Source organism: Anarhichas minor, unplaced genomic scaffold, assembly GCF_050575085.1.
Source record: "Anarhichas minor isolate MPS153535 unplaced genomic scaffold, ASM5057508v1 ptg000043l, whole genome shotgun sequence".
NCBI classification, from domain to species: domain Eukaryota; kingdom Metazoa; phylum Chordata; class Actinopteri; order Perciformes; family Anarhichadidae; genus Anarhichas; species Anarhichas minor.
This window is the reverse complement of record NW_027466489.1, coordinates 4,849,505-4,870,403: the sequence shown is the minus strand read 5'-3', so window position 1 is coordinate 4,870,403 and position 20,899 is coordinate 4,849,505. Positions and strand designations below refer to the sequence as shown.

Sequence of the window (20,899 nt, the reverse complement as noted above, 5' to 3'; positions counted from 1 at the left end):
AAAACGTTAAGATAAAAAAAAGTCCTTGAACAAATGTTTGGATGTTATGCCAAATCTGTGCGCAAAAATTGACATATTTTACAAGGGCAGCCATTTCCCGAGTCACCCCGGTATTATATATTTGCAAAACAAGTGCACTACTTCTGATCTGTCAATGCTCTTTCCATGTAGTCAACTGTGCTCTCCTGGAGGCCCTTTATTGAGAATACAACGGTAACATATTAACATTTCCACTCTCCCTTCACGTAAATCCTATATATCGCCCGAAATACGATCAATTGTTTGTTTTTTTATTATGAAAACCAGAATGGGAACATTATATCCCTGTGGTGGCGAGCTTTACTCTGTATGGCTGTTATTGGAGAGAGTGGGAGAGAAAAGGAGCAAATGTGCGGCGGCGGAGAGGGAGGGAGGACAGCGAGTGCGCAAACAGGCAGGCAGGCACATCAGCAGCAGCGGCAGAGCATCTTCCTGATCCTGATCTCCCGTGTCTTCAGCTGCCAATCCTCTGTGCGTCTCTGATTGAGATTTCACTGCCGGCTGAAGTGTGCAGGAGCCTCCGCCAACCATCACCTCCCTCCACACACTTTCTTCTGGAGCTCGGTTATTCTTAGCTCAGCTGCAAGGGACTGTCCTTCCGGTCCTTCTCTTATTTATCCCAGTTTCTTGAATATTTAATGGAAAATGGCGATCTGCGCGCCATCGTACGGTATTTATTGCCTCTTCACAATCCAAACTGTACTTATCATATGCGTCTCCACGCCGACAGACGGGACCCACCACTTCCCCCAGCACTACACGTAAGTACCCTGCACCGTTTGGGGGATAAACCGGGGCGCGGAGCGCGGAACTAGGACAGGTGGCCCCGCCAAGCCTGCACATGCAGCGCCGCTTACCTTGGCGCGAGCCGAGCTGTTGTCCCTGATGTTGAAACACAGGAGACGCACTTTCCGTCTCTGATGCCGCGTTATGAATTTCACTCTCACGAATCCTATGTTGTTGTCTGTGGGCAGCGGGATTTAATACCCAAAGCCTTATTCAATTTCAACACGGAAACAGGCGACAGGGAGCATGCACAGGTGCCCCTGGCGAATAAGCCACGCGAGCAAGAATTTATTAGAACAGGGATAAAAAAATAAACTGATGATAATAGTCGCGGTGTTGTTTTGCCGTCGCTGCATGGGGGGGGGGGGGGGGGGGGGAGAATATCCCATTTACGCATGATGGATTGGATAGGCTGAGCTACAACGAGGGTATCTTAAAAGTCCTCCACTGGATACTGCACACGCGCACCAATAATCATCTCTGTCCCACAGCAGGATGCACCGGTGTTTTTACCGGGGATAGAGACAAAAACCAATTAGTTAATGCCGCAGGAGCGCCAGGTCTATAAACCTTCAGCTGAAGTAGGCAACCTGCACCTCAGCTCGTGTCTCCCAAAACTCCAAAACTACTTGCATCGACTCTGATCGGGGACAAATGTAGCGTCATGTTTGCAGTGATCAGAAACTAGACGTTTTTCCTGACAAAATAATTATATTTGAAATGTAGACGCACTTATGTCGCGTATTACAGTGTTGCTTTATCCTGGTTAGCGCGTGCAGTCACAGCAAGCTGAGCATCCGGCTGTTTTAAACTATTGTTGGACTTTTTCAGGGTAAGGCTACCTGTTGGGAAATTGTTTTGCGATTATATTTGAAATTAAAGCGCAATTTCTTCCAAAATGCGAACACTGTAATACTTTCACCTTGAACGACACACGTCTGCCCACGGAAACATCACGTCTGCACGCGCTTCAGTTTACCAGCTTTGCGTTGTCGAACTACTCAAACAATGTTTTGCCTTTTTTTTATTTTTTTTATTTTTTTTTTTTAAGTGAACGTTGCTTCGTTTGATATTACTATTTCAGATTTTGCGGTCCAGTATTAAACCCAGTGAAGCCCGTGCAAAAGTTCCTCACTCAAGTCTTTACGTGATGACGTGTTGATCTGATGTGAACATGATGTAGCCCGTCGTGATGATGATTAGTCAGTCAGGTTCACAGAAATGGAGAATCTAAATGATTCCTCCCTGATTCATCCACTGGGGGATGTCTTTGTTATTCCTGATGGCCAAGGTGACTTTCAAAGGAAAATCTCTAATCTTATATTAGGCCTATTGTTGATTGACTTTTAAGGACAATTAGCTGCATCGATTCGATCTCTTGAGCGCCATAAAGAAAAGTGATGTCGATGGTTTGGTGAACAAATTCCCACGGATTCCTGTAGTTAATTCATAAAATGCATTGTTTATAATCTTATAGCAATATCTCCTCTACTTTTCCCTCCAAATACAGCTCATGTTTTTTTTTAAAGTACTTAGATTATTTTTTGGACCTATACTAGAATACAGTAATTGTAATACAATGACGTGAATCTCATTAGATAAGATAAATATGGTCTAGGTCTGGTAATATATGCACCCTGTATTATTTTCAAGCATCTCTTGGGTTTTATAAACTGGATATTGTGTCACCCACGTCGATGTGCTATTTGCCAGTTATCTAGTTGAAGTGTACGGGGAGCGGCTGAGGCCGTCCATCGGGTGTATATAGGCCTGACGCAAACACCAGTTGGAGCAAGTGTGTGTTAAAATGTAGTTAATTTTTTACAGCAGGGCTAAGAAAGAGTACGTTTTCTACATGTTGCCACCATACCTTGCCCTTTTTTTTTTTGCAGTGTTATGTTAATAGTATAGTGTGTGTGTGTGTGTGTGTGTGTGTGTGTGTGTGTGTGTGTGTGTGTGTGTGAGTAGAGGTAGAAAGTGTTTGCGGGGGGAAATTATTTTAGATTTATGTGGAGGAAACCTGTTTCGATAACTGTAATCTCAATGTCCAATATTCTTCAGGAATGTAAAATATCCTTGCGTAGCTGAGTCTATATGAAACTCAAAGCAATTTCCTCCAAATTTTGTTATTTCCACACATGCGAAAATAGTCCACCTCTTGCCCTGGAAGATATTTGGGCGTTGCACTTGGAATGACAAGACCCATTGCAGCAGAACGAATATGGTGACGGTGTGTGGCTGACACAGAGGTCATCCATCCAAACCCATTTCATCACATTTTCCCATAATGTTTCGTTACCAACACAAGTCATAATACACAGAAAATAGTAAAAACACAGGCGCCAAATAGCAAAGATATTATACTACATCAGACTACAAAGAGCCAGATAGCATCAGTCTGCTTTCATGTAGTAACAACTTCTCTGTTTTTAAGAGAGACACCAGCATTCTCAACACAGAGGGTCTCCAAGCATTCACTGAAGATTAAGCCTCAACAGTGCATATCATTTACCGTCTCCTTGTGTCTCAGTAGTTGTTACTGAATTGAGGATTCTGCACACTTGGGACAGTGAAATATGTTTCTCTTTTGATTTAGAATTAGTCTAACATAAATGTCAAGTTATCATACAGCATTTTACAAAAGTGCCTTTAAATGTAAACTTTATGTGATCCCGCCTGATTCAGGTCAGTTGTGTTAAGGCTCCATCGTCGACTTTTTGCTGCGTGTGACTTATGTCATTCACATCAGTCTGCATATTTAAGTGAGTTTTTGATTAGACTTATTGTATTCAATGTAATGAAATAGGTCAAAAAAATGAAAGCACCAGGAAGGAGGAGAGACGAGGCTAATGTGTGCAGGTGTGTCTGTACATCTGGTACATGTTTGGATGTGATACTTTTATCGTGATGCAAAACTTAATGTCGCCTGAGTATTTTGTTATTGCGATACAGTTCAAACAATGATGTTACTGGACTCAATAGTCCACCTTTTACATTTTTCCTTTTAAGATATTTCAGCATTGCACTTGGACCTATTGAATGAACGTAGTGACAAGCGTGTGACTGACACACGGGGTGTTCATCCGAACTCATTAAGGTTTCTTAATTGTCTTTGACTGAGGTTGGCAACATGGGCAAAATTAATGTTGCAGTAACTTTCACTTTTTATTATCTTTAACGATATCCTTTGATAATATTTACTCAAGTGTTGGTGAAATGTTTAAATCATATTTAAACCATTAAGTTTTTTTTGGTTAAATTCATTATGAGGAACTTTTAACTGGTTATAAAACGGTCTCAATTTAATACTGATGCCTCTAAACAGCCTATATAAGTAAACAAGACCATCGGCGAGAAGATTGGCTATTTCTATATAGTTATTCTTAATGCTCGTTATCGGTGCCACCAGGTCCGATTCAGACGAAATCATGCAGGTTCATCAGAAACCCCCTTTAGCTCGGACTCCTGTGGGGCCTCCAGACAGACCCAGATCCTTGCTGCTTCCTTGGACCCGCAGAGGTGGAGAGCTCTGCGCCTGGCAGTGGCGTCTCCTCCTCCAGCCAGGAGCAGAGCTTCCCCTTGCTGCTCCCCCGGTCCCCGCTGTTAGCCAACACAGTCACCACGCTGCTGGAGGCCCGGGCCGTATTGCTTCGCCCGCTGGAGGGAAAGAACGTGAACTGAGAGGAGCATACTGTCAGACCCTGCTGCAGTAATACAAGAGGTTTTCTAAAGGGAATCTGGTGCTCAGAAACACTGCCGCCTTTGTCCACAGGGAGTGCCAACGTCAACACAAAATGAAAGTTCCTCGTAGTAACTTTAATTGAAAAAAACTGTCAGCTTGTTATCACTAATTTACACATTTGTGTAAAAGATCTTTTGATATGAGAATTGCATCACTATTATTTAGCTGAATCATTGCCCAGCCTTATTTCTAGCTGAGTGAACTGAACAGTTATAGACAATATCATCCACCCTTAGTTTGAATTAAATAGTGCATGAAAACAGTAATACCCAATTTAGTCAAATTAATCAAATCTAAAATCATCTGGTGAATGATTGGGTCAATACTGTGCTGCTTCATCAATATTGGCCATCTCTATGGTACATGTGTATTTACATAAGCTTAAAATATATGAAATACGACCCTCTTACTGCATGTCATTCTGTATATATATATACACACACCCACAAACAAATATAGACTGTGTGTGTGTGTGTGTGTGTGTAGCCTAATGAAGTTGTGTAAGAAGTCTGCGTGGCTCGGGGCAGAGGTAGTGTCCCTCACTGTTAGTATCACTGCGTCCTCCTCGGCTCTGCTCTCACTGTAAGCTTGTTTTCATTTCATATCGAGGTGACCTTTTCGTAGTCAGCGGCCTCTCCCCAGCGGTCCCGCTCTGCACCGTCCTTTCGGAGGCCCTCTTGCTTGCTCTGAATCTTGTCCCCCGTAAACACAGCCTGGCGTGTTTGCTCTGCTGTTAAACTCCCGATGAGGCCCGCTCTGGCTTTGTGATTACGGCGAGCCGCTGTCACTACTTGGAAGATTTGTGCAATTAAATAAATCTGTCTTCCCTCTTGTCTTCTGAGCAAATCTGACATTCAAAGATGACATTTGTCTCAGTCATCATATTAAAAGACGAACGACTCTGTTGTGTTGTTGATGCTAGTGATTAGCTATCTGCAGACTGCCGACAGGAAAAGGTTGGCAGAGAGTCAGTGGTTGGCTCGCAAACACATGACAGAATTTATTCATCTGATTGCTGAAAGATGAGCTTTCATAATGGAATTTTTTTTTTTTTTGAGTGAGAATTTCTTGTTGGCCATACTTGTGGATTGTTCAGCTCGTATCCAGGTTGGCAGGCTAGCCCCTGCTGCTGCTTTAAAATAATCTAGTGAAAATCTTGATCCATTAAGTCATTTGTTGCTTGCTGGGAGATATACAGCGATGCGCTTGAGCCGTTTGATCTCTTAATTCCAAACTTGGCTCCGTCTAACAGAGATCAGCTCCTGCTTAGGGTGCATTTCTGTCTAACCTGAGCAGTTTTATTGCAGAGCCACTGATCCCAGCTGAGCCAAGACAGGCACGTTCGCTACCAGTCCTGCCAGGGCTGACCATATATATGCAAGATGGAAGCTGCCGATTATTAACCCAGACATTAGGAGAGGCAGGACAGGGACGCGTCCAGATAGGGATCCGGAAAGGGGGAGAATATGGCTGGTTTGACAACAGAAAGAGAGATACACAAAGATTGGGAGGGAGTCTTTCTGACACAGTCTTACTAACACACTCACTCTCATCCAATGACAAGAGAAATGAATGATGATGACATGCTCAGGTAATGATGTCGAGTGATGCAGATTGAAAATGTCAAATTTTATTCCCCAGAATGATTCACTGGGCCGGGCGCATCGAGAAGGAGCTGGAAAAGGTTCTGCAGCACGTCACCGGAACTCAGCAGATGAGATCGGTAAGTTGACGTCATACTTGCATGTGACGCGGCACTTTTTTTCTGCATTATTAATCAAAACGATTTCACTGGGCGAGGTTGTACAACATAAGCTTCCAAGTGTGCGCGTGTGTTTGTATGAGCACATTGCCTCTTTTAAAGACATTTGGGTTTCGTATTAACTCTATTTTGAGATAAATTTGACGACTATAAATGTACTTTATTTTGACTGTACATTTGTTTTTAACAAATATTTTTTGTGAGTCAGATATCACTCCTGATTTCTTAATCAAAATTTTAAAGTAAAGATATACTGGAAAACAAGTAAAATGATTTTAACAACTTCACAAAATGTTAAAACTATTTATAAAAAGCATACAATTTCAAAGTTCTAGCACTAAATGACACATTTATATGGTAAGAATATGGTGTTGGTTGTTTGTGTCTGCGTTCTCATATGAGGCTGTGTGTAACACGTGTCTGTCTTGTTGTAGAGCAGATGGTTGAACAGAGTGTGATTGACACTGTTTCATCATATTTCTGCCATGTGCGCATGTTCACCGTGCTTCCAGGGTTTGTAATGCACCCTGAGATAAATGCTTCATTATTGCTGTATGGGTGAGTGTGATTCATCCAGCCGGTACCATGCCTGTGGCGGCTTTAATGCTATAGCAGTAACAGTGGTTAGTGTGATGGCTGTTAGTGCGGTGGCGACGTTGATGGATCCCAGAGAGGAGAAAGTGAGTTGACAGCGATGGTGCTGGTGCAAAGGTTAGTGACCAGTAGTGGATATCAGGCAGACACTCCGACTGCATGATAGAGAGAGGTTGATTTTCAGCACTCATCCAGTATAAAACACACAACAGAGAATGTTTACCCATGACAATATTTGCATTTCCCAGTTTGTGCAAATATGTTTTCATACTCCTACTGATCTGGACTTCTAAACTAATGACACATGGTTTCAAGGTGAAAGCATGTTGTTGCTTTGTGATAAAAAATCTGTAGGCAATATTCAAAATGTCATAATTTCACCAACTATGAAAACCAATGTTGATTAAAGCTTGGTGACAATGCATTTTTTTTTAGGGTTTCTGAAAGGGTTTCAAGAGCCTAAGAGGAAGGAGCATTTTCTCAACTGATAAAGAAGCGAGTCATCCTTCAACTTACCTGAAACTTAAACAAAATAACATCGAGAGGCATTGTTTTTACCAGAATATCACATTTGTCCCTCTATTTAAAAAAAATAAATAGTCCTACTTTTATTATAAATGATGCAAGTCATGATTATATAATGTTTTTCAATTTTCATTATTCTGCTGTTTCTTTTCTTGAGAAGCAGATTCATCATTTGGTCTATAAAATTGTAGAAAAAGTGGTCGATCACAATTTCCCAGAAGGAGCTGCCATCAAATTGCTTGTTTTGTCTGACCAACAGTCCAAAACCAAAAGATATCGACTTAACAATCCAATAGGACAAAAAAAGTAGCAAATCCTCACAAATGAGCAGCTGGAACTGGGGAATGTTTGGTACTTTTGCTTTAAAAAAGGAGTTGCTGATTAATTCCTGTCAGTCTCCTTATCGATTAGTCGAGTAATTGTTTCAGCGCTATGATATTTAGAGCGATGCACTGTATGTTTGGTTAAATGTGTTATTGTGTCTCTTGACTGCTTGTTGTAAAACTTGGACATAGCTGAATAATCCTGAACGTAACGAGAGCTAGTGTTGAGCTGTGATCTTGACGTGGCGTTAAGTGCTTTCTGTTCTGTGGATTCAAACTAATTGAAGCTACGTGTTGCTGAAGTTTCCTCTGTGGGCCGAACCTAGTGAAGCCAGTCTCTCTCTAAAAATATGAAGTCCATTCCAGTTATGTCTTGTGTAGGACGCCCATATGGCTGTGTGAGCATGTGCGTGCTGGCCTGACAGAGTGCACAGAGCGGGTGTGAAAGAACATTTATCATGGCCCCAAACAGGAGTCGTCACAGGGTGTGCTAAATGGCCCAGCATGCCTAGAAAAGCCATTTTCTAAATGGATGCCTCTCTCTATACGTGTGTCTGATAGAAATCTTCCCAGGGCTATGCCGGCTGGTAACAAGATTGCCTCCCTCTGCGCCCCCTTCCTCTTCATGCGTAGTTTATTCTCACAGACAAAAAAAAAAAAAATGTAAAGTGTGTGCAAATTATTTTCGAGTTTGTCTTACACGGAAAGAGACAAGGAAGTAAGTTGAATATAATGTGGTCTGTTCAGATCCTCTCGGTCGAGATTTTATTTTTTCGAACAAGCGAGGTAGCGGGTGAAAGAGACAGAGAGGCCGAGACAGGGCAGCACGAAAAACAGCTGAAGATGTTTAGAATTAGTCGACTTGAGAAATGTACAATGTTTTGATGTGTTTTTAGTTTTTGCATACTGCAAGTTTCAAGTATCTCCAAAAATACATAAAACTGAAGTTATTTAAATGTTTAAAATCACATTCATACGTCTGCCCAGGTTTGGTCAAGATGTTATTTCTCCCCGGGGGAGTGAAAGGAAGACAGAGGGTGAGTGATGTATCGGAGGAGTTGGAAGTTTGGAATGGAAGAGTGTGGAGCGCAGATAGACAAGGAGAGTGGGCGGCTTTTAGAGCGGAGGAGGGGTTTTTTGAGAGAGAGAGAGAAAGGATGAAAAATGGCTTGACAATTGAGATGGATGTTCAGGCGGTTTTGTGTGTATATTTAGAGTCAAACTACTTAAGATGGATGAAATGATAGAGAGGAGGGACGAGAATTGGTAAATTTAAATGTGAGCAGACAAATGCTGTTTATAGTCCTCATCCTCCTCATTATCCTGTGCGCTGCTGTTTTTGATGTGTTACATACAGTATGTGGAGATGAGAGGCGGCGGTGGACACCGGCATTGTTTCCCTATCCTCTGGCTTTTTCAGAACAGTTTAAATAGGCACGCATGAGCACGAGCGCCTACACCCACATACTGTCATTACAGCAATTTGACGGTTTATCAGAGATAATATCATTACGTACATATTTAGACACCTGTGGACACATGTTCACGGTACTAAGCTGTAAAATGACTATACTCAGAGAGATATTCTGGATGAACAAGTATTCAGTGAAAGTAGCAGATCTTCAATGTCTTCCTCATGTACAGAAGTATTATCAGCTTAATGTACATCACAAGTAAAACTACTCATTCTGGAGCAGAATAGCCCCCTTGTCTGATAAATAATTGTAATGACATAATTAGAATACTATATAAGTAGCATTTTCCTGTTGTAGCTGGTGAAAGTGGAGCTAGTTTTAACACCTTTATACAGATGGGTAGTTAGTCCAGTGGTTCCCAACTTAGGGCTCAGGCCCCCACCAGTGGGTCAGAAGATAAATCTAAAGGGTTCTGTGATGATTAGTGTGGTAAGAAATAAGTTGTTCTGCACAAATTGTGTATTCGGTTTTGCTCTTTTGTAAGACGTTGGCTAAGTTGACCTCTTTGGGCCATGAACAGTTATTTCAATGAAAGCATCTGACACAGTTTAAAGGGGATTTTGTTTTTTGGTGGACCTACTGCTAAAAACTGTTAAACATCTGAAATATGACAAGGAGACCCAATTAGATGCTAATCATCAGCCCAAAAGTATTGTATGTTGTATTTGTATTTGAAATATTTTAAGTGTAGTGGAGCAGTAGTATTAAGTATCAGAAAATATTCAATGAACTCTAGTGCAGTACTTGAGTAAATGTACTTAGTTACTTTCTACCTCCAAACTTGCGAAAAGCACACACACAGAGTCACAGCTTCAATTAAGCCAGCTTCTTAAATGGCGACGCTGTGCAACATGTGTTGAACTCTCAAATTCATTTCAATAAGAAGAGCCTAATCAGCATGAATAATTTAGCCCGGTGCACATGACTGCTCCTGAACCCCTCGGTTCCGCCTGGCACTTTACAACTCTGCACTCCGAGGATCTGTCCGCCGCACCTCCACGCCCTCTCCTGCTGTTTGCTGCTCTTGATTACTGGAAACCTGAGACGACCTACATCCCGATCAATATACCCACACGTAGAAGCAGGGCGGAGAGACAGAGTGCCAATTAATGGACATGGTGTTCATCCAGTTTTCACATGAGCTTGAATCTTTTACTCGACCAAGTGTGTTTTTTGCCTGCACTTTTGCCCTTCAGTCTGTGTCTCTTTTCACTGGTGGTCAACACTACATCCGTCGGCCTGCTGACCTCATGCTGGCTGCAGGTTTATCTCCGTTCAACACAGACTTTCTTGCCTCTAGTGCTTCCAGTGTGCATGGCTGTGTGTGTGTGTGTGTGTGTGTGTGTGTGTGTGTGTGTGTGTGTGTGTGTGTGTGTGTGTGTGTGTGTGTGCACGTGCGCGTGTGGGAAGTCTCCCTTTTTTTTATGTCAACATAAATGAAGCCTTTGGTTCCAATTGGTCTGCACAGGTATGTTTTTATGACTTGAGGGAGATGTTGTATGCAGGCTGAACACAATTCCAAATGTTTTCTACAAACCTCCCTCCTGCTTTCTAGAAAAAGAGGACAGGCGGCTCAAACAAACAGATATCTCTATAAAGTGCACTGGTGGATTTACTCACTATCGCTGACTACAGAAATTTTCCAATAATCTGTCTCAAATGCCCAGTGCTACTAGACATCACCCCTGATTTCACCCCCACCCACCCACCCACTTTCTAGAGCTGATGTCAGCTTCCCCCTCCCTTAGTGCGCTGATCTATCAGTGGACGATGATGAGAGGGCTGATCAGTGCCATTTGTTTCTTGATTTAATAGCTCCTTTTGCCTGTAGACAGTTTACAGGGAGAGCTGAAGGTCCCTCCTCCCACCCCGAGAAGTTCCCTTTAAAGGAGAGAGAGAGAGAGAGCTCCTCTCTCAGCTCCCCTCCATCTCCAGGCCTGGACCTTGCACAACAGCAGCTTGTTATCTGGCTGTGTGAAACATCACAGGCTATTTCTGCAGGATAGATAGTTTACTCTCTGGCTCCGGGTTTCTCTCCTAGTGGCTCGTCTTAAGTATCCCTCAGTCATTGTGTAGCACGCATCAATACGCACCTCGGTTTACTCTTATTGAGGTCTTTATGGTAACATCAATGAATAAATAATTACTGCTACTTTAGCACATACACAGCATCAGCAAACCCGGCACAGTCTTTTCAGCTGGTATAAAAAGTAACAGACAGTGATGAGTCTTTAAGGAACTTCAACTCCAGCGGTTAGCTAAGCTGTTTCAACATTATTTAAAGCTATATTTTTTTTTCTTCTGAAATTAATAATAATATGCATGTGTCAGCTTTACAATTAGTTGTTGATCATGTATACTGGTAGCACTTGATACAAGCAGAATAGAAACTAAACACACTTCAAATTATTTGTCAAATTATGCAATTATTGGCTTAGGGCTTGGTATTGTTTTGATGAAAATAAGAGTTTTGGTACTGATACAAAAACATATATATATACTTTTTGATACCCCACTTTGATTCAACTAACTTATCAACTAACTGATAAGTCAAAGTTCTCAAATGTTACGTTTTCTCAGCTGTAGCTGTACACAACTGAAAAATGAAAATAATCCAACACTGGCAACATTTTTATTTAAATTCAGAACTATCTTGTCAATGAATAAGAAAACAAAACCATGAATCTTGACAAGACATTTGATGCCAACCTCCGATACTCGGATACAGCCCTGTGTCATAACAACGCAAGGAGCTGCTTCAGTGTGGGTGGCTTTCTTCAGTTACTGCTGAGTCAACGAGAAATGCCATCCAGGAAGTCCAGTTTGAGTTATACATTGATGCATTTGAAGGCTTATCAGATGCCAAAAACATAGACTGAACATAATATCATGAGAAAGGATTTCACTGCTCTGGAAAATTCCCAATTTCTTTGATTGTGAGGTAAACAGTAGAATTCATGTGACAAAGTAACCTACAAGGAAAGTGCGCTTGCAAGTATTTAATTGGCCCAAACAGCTCCTTCCTTCCCAGATGACATTGCTTTTTGTTCAGCCTTCTGCTTAGGCATCCCCACCAAGTGACACTTTCAAATGAATGCGTGAGCTGTGCTTTTTTTCCACAGGCACACAAAAAGCATCCTGAAGTTCAATACGTAGCTCTATTGTGATACATGATAATCACAAATAGATTGTGAAGCCTTGTTTATCTACTTATCTATTCATTTGCGTGTCCTCGTGGGTGTATTCTCCCATTTCTAAACCTGGCTACATTCCAATTCAGACATCGCATCTGCCATTACCAGGAAAGAGGGTCATCGGTGTTACACATCAGGGCCATGCAAGCTTAGTCATGGTCAGTTAGAGAACCACTTTTTAATTTTGTGTGGAACCCTAGTGTAACTCGCATTTCTCCGTTTGTGTGCCAACTCTAGCATTTACTGTGTATTTACCCCAAACAAAAAATTAAATAAAACACACAACAAAATAACTGTGGACATTAAAGGCACATAAAACCAGTAGCAAGCTGAACGTTAAGCAGCGTGAGAGCTGGTCAGCACCTTTACTCCCAGGCTCACACTGCTCTGTGCTGACAGGAGAACAGAAGGGCACATAAATGCACACTATTTATTTTTCTGCCTTTTTGTTGGTTTTCCGACACTGGGGAAGGTTACAAGGATTCCTCAGCTCCCCGGCTTGATGGCCTGGCACTGGTTGGCGGTGTTTATATAAATGAAAATACATATATCTGCAGAGTGCAGCCCTGCATGCAGATATCCCGGGGTTGGTGTTAGAAGGAATTACTTTAAATAGCTTTGCAGTAAAAATGTGACAGTTTAGAAAAACTAGAACCAGATTATATAGTGTTGGTGCCCTGTCAATTTCAATTTTTTTTATATATATATTTTTTGTATTGTGTTGTAACCATAATCGCTGCAGATAATTTGCATTTAGAAAATGTTTTTGTTTGCTTGAACCATCGCAAAACGTTAAAGAACATTAACCTATTTGATCTAAATTTGAACTAAAAATGAACTGCTAATCTTACGATTTCAAATCAGTCCTCCACAAAGTACTTTTGTCGGAAGGATTCTGTTTGTTCGGTAATATTACATCTTTTATTTAGAAACTGTCAGCAGATATGTCAGTTCCTAGACATCTCTGCCTCGAAACAAAAGTGATTGCTTTTGACCTTGATGTTTTAACTCCTCAGTCTCATGAAGGCTGTAAAGACACAGTGATACATGGCGCCTGCTGCTTATGCAGAGTTTTACATTTTCACATTTACATTTTAAAAACTCCATACAGTAGTTCAATTAAGAGGAGGAAGCTGTAAAGGTCCGCTGGGGAGGAAACGGCACAGAACAAACGGAGATAGTTGGAGTGTCTGAATCTCGCTGACATTCACTGTGGTACATTTGAGGGCTGTATTTGTCTAACTAATTGTTGCTTGATGAATTCAATGAAAACAAAAACCAGATGCATTCATGCTACTAGTGTCTTTTTTTTGCACATGTTTAAAGGAAGGCAATATAGCATTATGTGTCAAAATAGGATTAGAGGTCTACGCTTCAGCCCTGTCAAAGGAAGATGCTTTGTTTTGCCTACGCTGCAAATCTTTTCTCCTTGTCTCCGTCTCTCTACACTATTATTTGCACAGTGTGTGAGCATCCTTGCGTAATTCAGTCGTCTTCTGTTTGATGTTTCAGAGAGCGCATGACGTGTCTTTGGTACTATCTGTGCTTGACAGAGGGAAAAAAACAGGTACAGTTCCCTGAGTGGGTTGCAGTGGGTAATGTAGAGTGGCGTGATGCCCTAGAAAATTCCAGGTGTGAAGTGCTTTATTCATTCCACTGCAGAGGGGGTGCTTCTCTATGTGTGAAGTGGTAGGTGCAGCGTTTACTTTCCATTGTGAACAAAATGTATTTATTTCTTTTACGGCTGTTTGTTTGTGCATGTGAGAGAGTTTGGGTGCGCTGAAGTCTCCGAGGTTTTGTCCTCCTCTTCTTCTCTTCCTCCTCCAACTGCATTAGTCTGGGATTGATTGGTCACAGTTCTGAATAACTTTAATTGGCTTGACTCAGCAGTGGGTGGTTCTCAAACGCCACGCGTCTGTGGAAGTCCTAGAAATGCTTTTTCATTTTTGATCTCTCTACTGCCATCTGAGAGGGCTCTTAAGAAGTGCAACCTACACATTTTTAATTCCACAGATCGTAGTATTTTCTGTTTTGTTTTCTGTAAAAACCTAATGAAAAGCTCTCCCTCCCTCCACAGTCTGTCAACCGTCTTCTTTGGCTTCGAACTAGACTCACTCTCATCTGGTCCCTTTCCCAGGGCTTCGTTGTTTGATGGGATTTGTGCTCCACCACTACAATACTGTAGCTGCGTTACACATATACAGTACTCATTCATGCACACGTATATTTGCAAACATACAGTTCATCCATCCAGTGTACTAACCCTTCCTTCTGGAAATGACATTTGTTTACCATCAGCCCCCTTGCAAAATGTTCATACTGAAAGTATCTGTAAAACGTACCCAAAGCATGATTAATGTTTTGATGATAATGTCTAAGCACAAAAAGCAGTCGGGAAAGACAGTGGTCTTGGTTAAACTTTGATAAAATTAGTAGAATCACGAGACAGCACATGTTCACTTCATTAACATTCAACAGAAACCATGATCTACTCGATTAATCGATTAAGTGATTTAATTGAGAGTCTGAGTTTCTCCTCAAAGAATCACACAAAAGCTCCACTTTAAATGTTTACCAGATATATGCTAATATGTTTATTGGAAATAAGTCATTCAGCATGAAACAAAGCATTAAAAATGACTAATCGACTAAAGAAATCCTAGTCGACTAATTGACTAACAAGGGGCAGCCCTACAAATTAGCAGTATATAAAAGTAATTTTGAGGAGTTACATTTCACACAAAATGCATAAATGTACAGCCAATAGTGTGTTCAAATGTTAATTTATTTTACCTTTATTTAACCAGATAAGTCAGTTGAGAACCAGTTGTCATTTACAATGACGATTTCACCAAAAAGGCAAAAAACACCTAACACCTCAAGCAATCTCATTATAAGATTACAACATCATAATATGTACAGTATATAAAAAACAAACGGTGTTCCTGGAGAAGCAAATTCAGAAGCAGTTGCAGTGATCAGAGACTATTGTTTATAATGAGTTATTGAAGGAGGGTAAGGAAATGAGAATGTGGAGTTTTAGCTTCTCTTGTAACTCATTCCAGTTGCTTGCAGCAGCAAACTGGAAAGAGAAACTTTTGTAATGACCATGTTGATGAAATTGCTAGAGCGTAAATTGCGGTTACTGTTGGAGGAGATGAGTAGTGAGCTGAGATATGTAGTTATTTTTACCAATGATAGTTTTATAGATGAACTGGTACCAGTGGAGCGATGGCCAGTTGATTAAAGAGTACAGGCTGCAGTGATGAGTGTTGAAAGGGGCACCGGTGACGAAGCGGATGGCGGTATGGTAGAGGACATCTAGTTTGAGAATATTTTTGGAGGCAGACCTGTAGATTATGTCACCTTAGCCTAAGATAGGAGAGACTGTCATTTTAACCAGGGTGGGCTTTGCAGAGTGGGTAAAGGAGGCTTTTTTACGTACAGAAAACCAATTCTTGATCCAACTTTGGAAAGCAGTGAGTTTAAGTATACATGCTAAAGGTGAGCGAACTGTCTAACCAGATACCCAAGTACTTATAGGAATCCACAAATTGGAGCTCTGATCCATCCAGGGAGGACATTCCGAGAGTGCAGGCAGGTTGAGGTAAGTGTCTGTTGAAAACCATAAATGTTGGTTTGGTTCGTTAAAGAGAAGATGAAGGTTGGAGAAAGCATGTTGGATACTATTGAAGCTGTGCTGCAGGGAAGTCAGGGCGGTATTCAGGGAGGAGCTAGATGTGTACAAGATGGTGTCGTCGGCATACAAATGGATGTGAGAGCCACCTGCAGTGAGAGCAATGCTGTTTATGCAGATTTTGAATAAGGTTGGACCTAGAACCCTGAGAAACACCCTTGGACAGTGGGTCAGATAGGTAACCTTCAGCTCTCACAGAATGTACAAGCCCAGAAAAGTAGGTGTTAAACCATGCCAGACCACCCTCTGAAAGACCTATGTCTTTAAGCCTATCAAGCAGAATGATATGGTCCACAGAATCAAAGGCCTTTGCCAAGTCAACAAACACAGCCACACAGTATTCGTTTCTATTGATGGCGCATATGATGGCATTTAACACTTTAAGTGGCCGGTTCTAAAGCCAGACTGCATGGAGCTGAGAATACTGTACAAGCAGTTGCTATTGCTCAAAGCAGAGGATGTAGTAAAAGGCCTGAAACTCACCATCACACGTTGGACTGACTATAAACAAAGAGAACATCATTACTTTGTGTTTGTGTTATAAGTCAAACTGCAAGATAATGAAAAACATTTCCATCCTCCCAACCAATATTACAGTTTACCTTTTCAAACTGTCAATCTGTTGAGCAGCTTTCTCTCAATTGGGCATATTGTTAATGCTGCTGTGTTATATTAATGATAGCTTTACTTTCAAATGGTTTAAAAGTATGCTACAACAAAAATAAATCAATAATTGATGGTTACATAAGCTCATTGTTATATTCATGGTATGATTGAGCCTTTACAATTGCCAGACTTCTAGCTAAACAGCTTGTCCTGTAAACTGACATCCAAGTTCCGAGTTTGTTTTATTAATAATTCTGGCACTCAGACTTTTTTTTTCTTTTGCGAGTTTAGACGTGGTGGTCTATTGTTGCAGTTATAAAAGTTGAATTAACATCAGCACTGTAATTACTATAACTCAGCATGTATTTGTAAATGGCACAGTCGTTCTAATTTAATTCAAGCTAAATGCATAAAATCATATTAATGACTGCATATGTGTGATTTAGAAGGCTGTGGGAATGCAGAATTCAATTGTACAAGTGTTAGAGAAAAAAAAAATTGATGGTTACCAACTACTGAGAACTTAATCAATCAGATATGTTCAAACTATTATTGATGTAAAGCTGCAGTATCTGCTTGACATAGGTATTGTGTGTGTAAGCCAGCAGTCTGTTTTTGCTTACAGGCAGCTTAGCTTCCATTGTCATGTGGATGTGGATGTGGATGTGGATGTGGATGTGGATGGCATGTGAGGGAATTTCTGGGGATGCTCAGGAGTGAAATCCTGAAGAGTGCAATGGATTTAAGACTCACTGACACAGTAAAGTTAAGCTTTCATCTGTGTTTTGGTGCTATACAGTAGTTGGTGTTTCCCGTGTGTTTGGATTCATGTGGCTACACGAGTGCTCTCTTGAGTTTTTCGGTGTGATGATTAAAACACGTGTATATGCGTGCGTGGCCGTGTATGTGTGCGCTGGCGTGTGTTTTTGTGAACTCTGGGCCACCAGCTCATTTCACACACAGACAGACATCAAAGGCAGTTTGAATTAACCCTGCGTGTCGGGGCCGCTCTGCATGCCATCCTCAATTTCACATCTCTGCCGCTCCAGTAGCACCAAACTTACTTGGCCATTCATATTGAAATGAACAGATGGAGTTTTGCCATGCACTAAATCGCCATCCTTGACTGAGAAAAGATAAAACTTCAAAAGAGCAGAGATACATTAGGATCTGTTTGCAGGTGGTGAAGCCGTTTGTCTTCGCAGGTGTAGTGAAAGTGTTCTGTGTCTCTGAGAAAGTGTGGGTAAAGGGCAGGTATCATGTTTTTCTTATTAAAGCAGGTCAATTGTATTTCCATTACAGCCCTCTTGCAAAAGCCTGCTCCATTTCTCCTTGATTAGACACTGCAGAAATGATGTCATGGTCTCAAAGACACACACACACACACACACACACACACAGGTACACACATCCAAGCATATGTGCCTCACCTCTTTTAACTCACTTTCAAATCCATAACGGGAAGCGGTGGCCACCATCACCATATTGTTTACTTGTGTGTTCAAATTGTGTTTTTTGATTGTTTTGACGAGATGGCATTGCCTTTGCCTCCACATTTTTACCTCATCTTGGCAGCTAATTTCATTTTTATATTATATTTATTGATCTGGCCAACTTCAATTTCCTGCAGCGGTATGATTCTGTTGCACGGTGAAAACGATAATGTAGATGAACAAGCGGCGATGGCAAGGATGGAAATGGTGATGAAGAACGTGATGATGATAATTTCTGCGGGTGATTGTGATTGGGATGAGTCGTATGCTGATTAGAGTGGTGTCTGAAGATGGCTCGGGTCGCTGCAGTATAGGTGAGGGACGCCATCAGCTGCACTGTGTATTCTTAATATCTCCCAGCCACCAGTAGGCTGCCATGGCAGCTATTCAGTAAACACATTCATATTTCATTAATCTGGCCGCTCCTCTCTCCTCCCCCTGACGGCCTCTTATTGTCTCCTCTAGAGGTTGTTCAGTAATCCACTGAGACCTTACCTCATCCTACAGTGTTACCTGCACCCACACACACACGCACTCTGCCGTATAAGTACTATCGTCGGATATCTTTTCATGTGGTTATTTAGCATACACTTTCTGAGTCTATGATGGTTAAATTTAAGTGTATAGGACCACTGTTAATACAAATACACCCACATACTGTATCTATGCACCCAACCACTTGCATTTACAGTATTGTAAGCACACGCACACAGCATTTATCCCACTGACACAAAAACACAAAAATAGCTGTTAGGTTAAACAACTTTAAACAAGTGGATGCTCTTTAAACAAAATATCTCCACATTTTTTTCACATTGTACATGAGTAGAGATGTGTTTGTCATGTCTGGAATACGTGTGGGTTTACCCACGCACTCACCCACGCACTGTTTCACCAGTGCTTGTCAAGACAGGGCCACGCAAACACACAATAGAGGAAATAGCATTACATAACTCTTGCAGGCCTGAGGTTGAAGCTACAAGCGCATTCGGAATAAGGGGGTTTTAGGCTGACGGTTCTTGACCTTGGAAATATCACTTGACAAAGCAATCTCAACTCAAGGTCCCTTGCTTGCCTTGTCTGGAGCTTTTGGCTGCATCGGCCACTTCTTTGAAATGGCTGAAGATCCATCCAGTGGACACTGACAAATGTATGAAGTTTGGTTCATATGTGTACAAAGTCTTTTTTCGACTGGACGGATCTGCAGTGCACAGTTCTGTTCTTTTTAAACTTCACAAATTCAGTTGACAAAATAATCTTCATTAAAGTTCCACTTACGCGTCTAAGATTTCAACCCTCATCAGTTCAACTTTTGTTACGTTTTTTCTTTTTCAAGCTTAAAAGGAGATTCAAAAACACACATTGTTCATCTTGTAATGCTATTTATCAATATAGATTGTTTCAGTGTGAGTTGCCTATTGCAGATAATGTTGTTAGACCTTGTTGTGAGCATTATCATGTTGGAACTATTTTCTTTCAACCGTAGTTCAAAGAAGATAGTTTAGATTTATGAAAGGAGAAATTGAGCTTCAGTTTTTCAAATATACTTTATTGTCACTTTGAGCGTCGCGAGGTGAGTGCCATATTTTCCCATCATATTCAAGAGAAGATGGACATCTCTTCGGCAGATTTCTACAAAACTAGGCAACTCGCACCAGTCAACAACAATCTACAGTAGATTGAAAAATAGCGCTACAAGTAAGAGGAAAGACACGTATTTGTGATTTTGTGATTTTGTGAACTGTTCCTTTAATTTTAAAGTCAAAAGGAATGAAGGCGATGTCCTGAAGCTGCTCTGCATACAGCTTTTTTTCATACAGCAGACTTATCATAATAGGTAAAGCACAGGTGGTACTAATAGCATTAACAATTGCTCTGTTCTGTTGCAATGTCCCAGTAAGCCATGACAGTGTGACATTGAGCCAGTATGCAGAATATCCTGAAACCTAAGCAAATAAATGGAATTCAGGTTCATGTTTCAGTTTATTATTTACTCCTGTGCTTTTCCTACCGTGACATTTCTAAATGTTTTTCATGAAAAGTTTTAACATCTTTAGTTCTCCAAGAAGAATTGATAGAACAACTGAATTAGCTAAGTTTAAGGGATAATAATTATTTAACTTTGTACACATTTGAAACCAAACTTAACATTTAACAACAATCAACATAAATCGTCAGTAAGATTGTCTGTTTCTACTGGATGGATCTTCAGCCATTTGTGTTATTTTATATTTTCAGTCTATGCACATCACACCTATTTCACACAAATGATGTGACATCATTTATAAATTGTCCATAATCTGTTCCTACTGTGGGTTCCTACTAACGCTTTGCACTACATCGCCCAAGCGATCAAGTCAATGTCTCTGTCATCATGTTGAGTACAAATAAGAGTCCCTCTCTGCAAATATAAATTGAAATGAACTAATGATTTGGCACTAATGGTTCATTACCAACCATCTTTCAAAATATAAATATCATTCGGAGGGCACGACCTAATACACAGAGACTTGAAGTTTTGTGTCAGGACCTTAACTGTATATGTCAAACGGCTCATCATGTGTTTTTAGAGTTCTACTGAAAGCAATTCTAGCCTTGCAGAGTTCATTTCAGAGTGATTTCTTATGTAATTTATTTTTGCGTGTCAATAAAATGGTAATGGA

At 40.9% G+C, this 20,899-nt stretch overlaps 1 protein-coding gene across 1 annotated transcript in view; it reads left to right on the top strand.

Annotated features, from left to right (window-relative positions):
- Nucleotides 1-684: 684 nt before the first annotated feature.
- The window catches only part of cacna2d2a (calcium channel, voltage-dependent, alpha 2/delta subunit 2a), a 134,327-nt gene continuing 114,112 nt past the window's right edge, over nucleotides 685-20,899 (top strand). Inside the window, exons 1-2 of the mRNA XM_076110542.1 lie at nucleotides 685-800; nucleotides 6,209-6,290. Coding sequence (XP_075966657.1) covers nucleotides 685-800; nucleotides 6,209-6,290 — 198 coding nt within the window. The remainder of the gene's footprint in view (nucleotides 801-6,208; nucleotides 6,291-20,899) is intronic.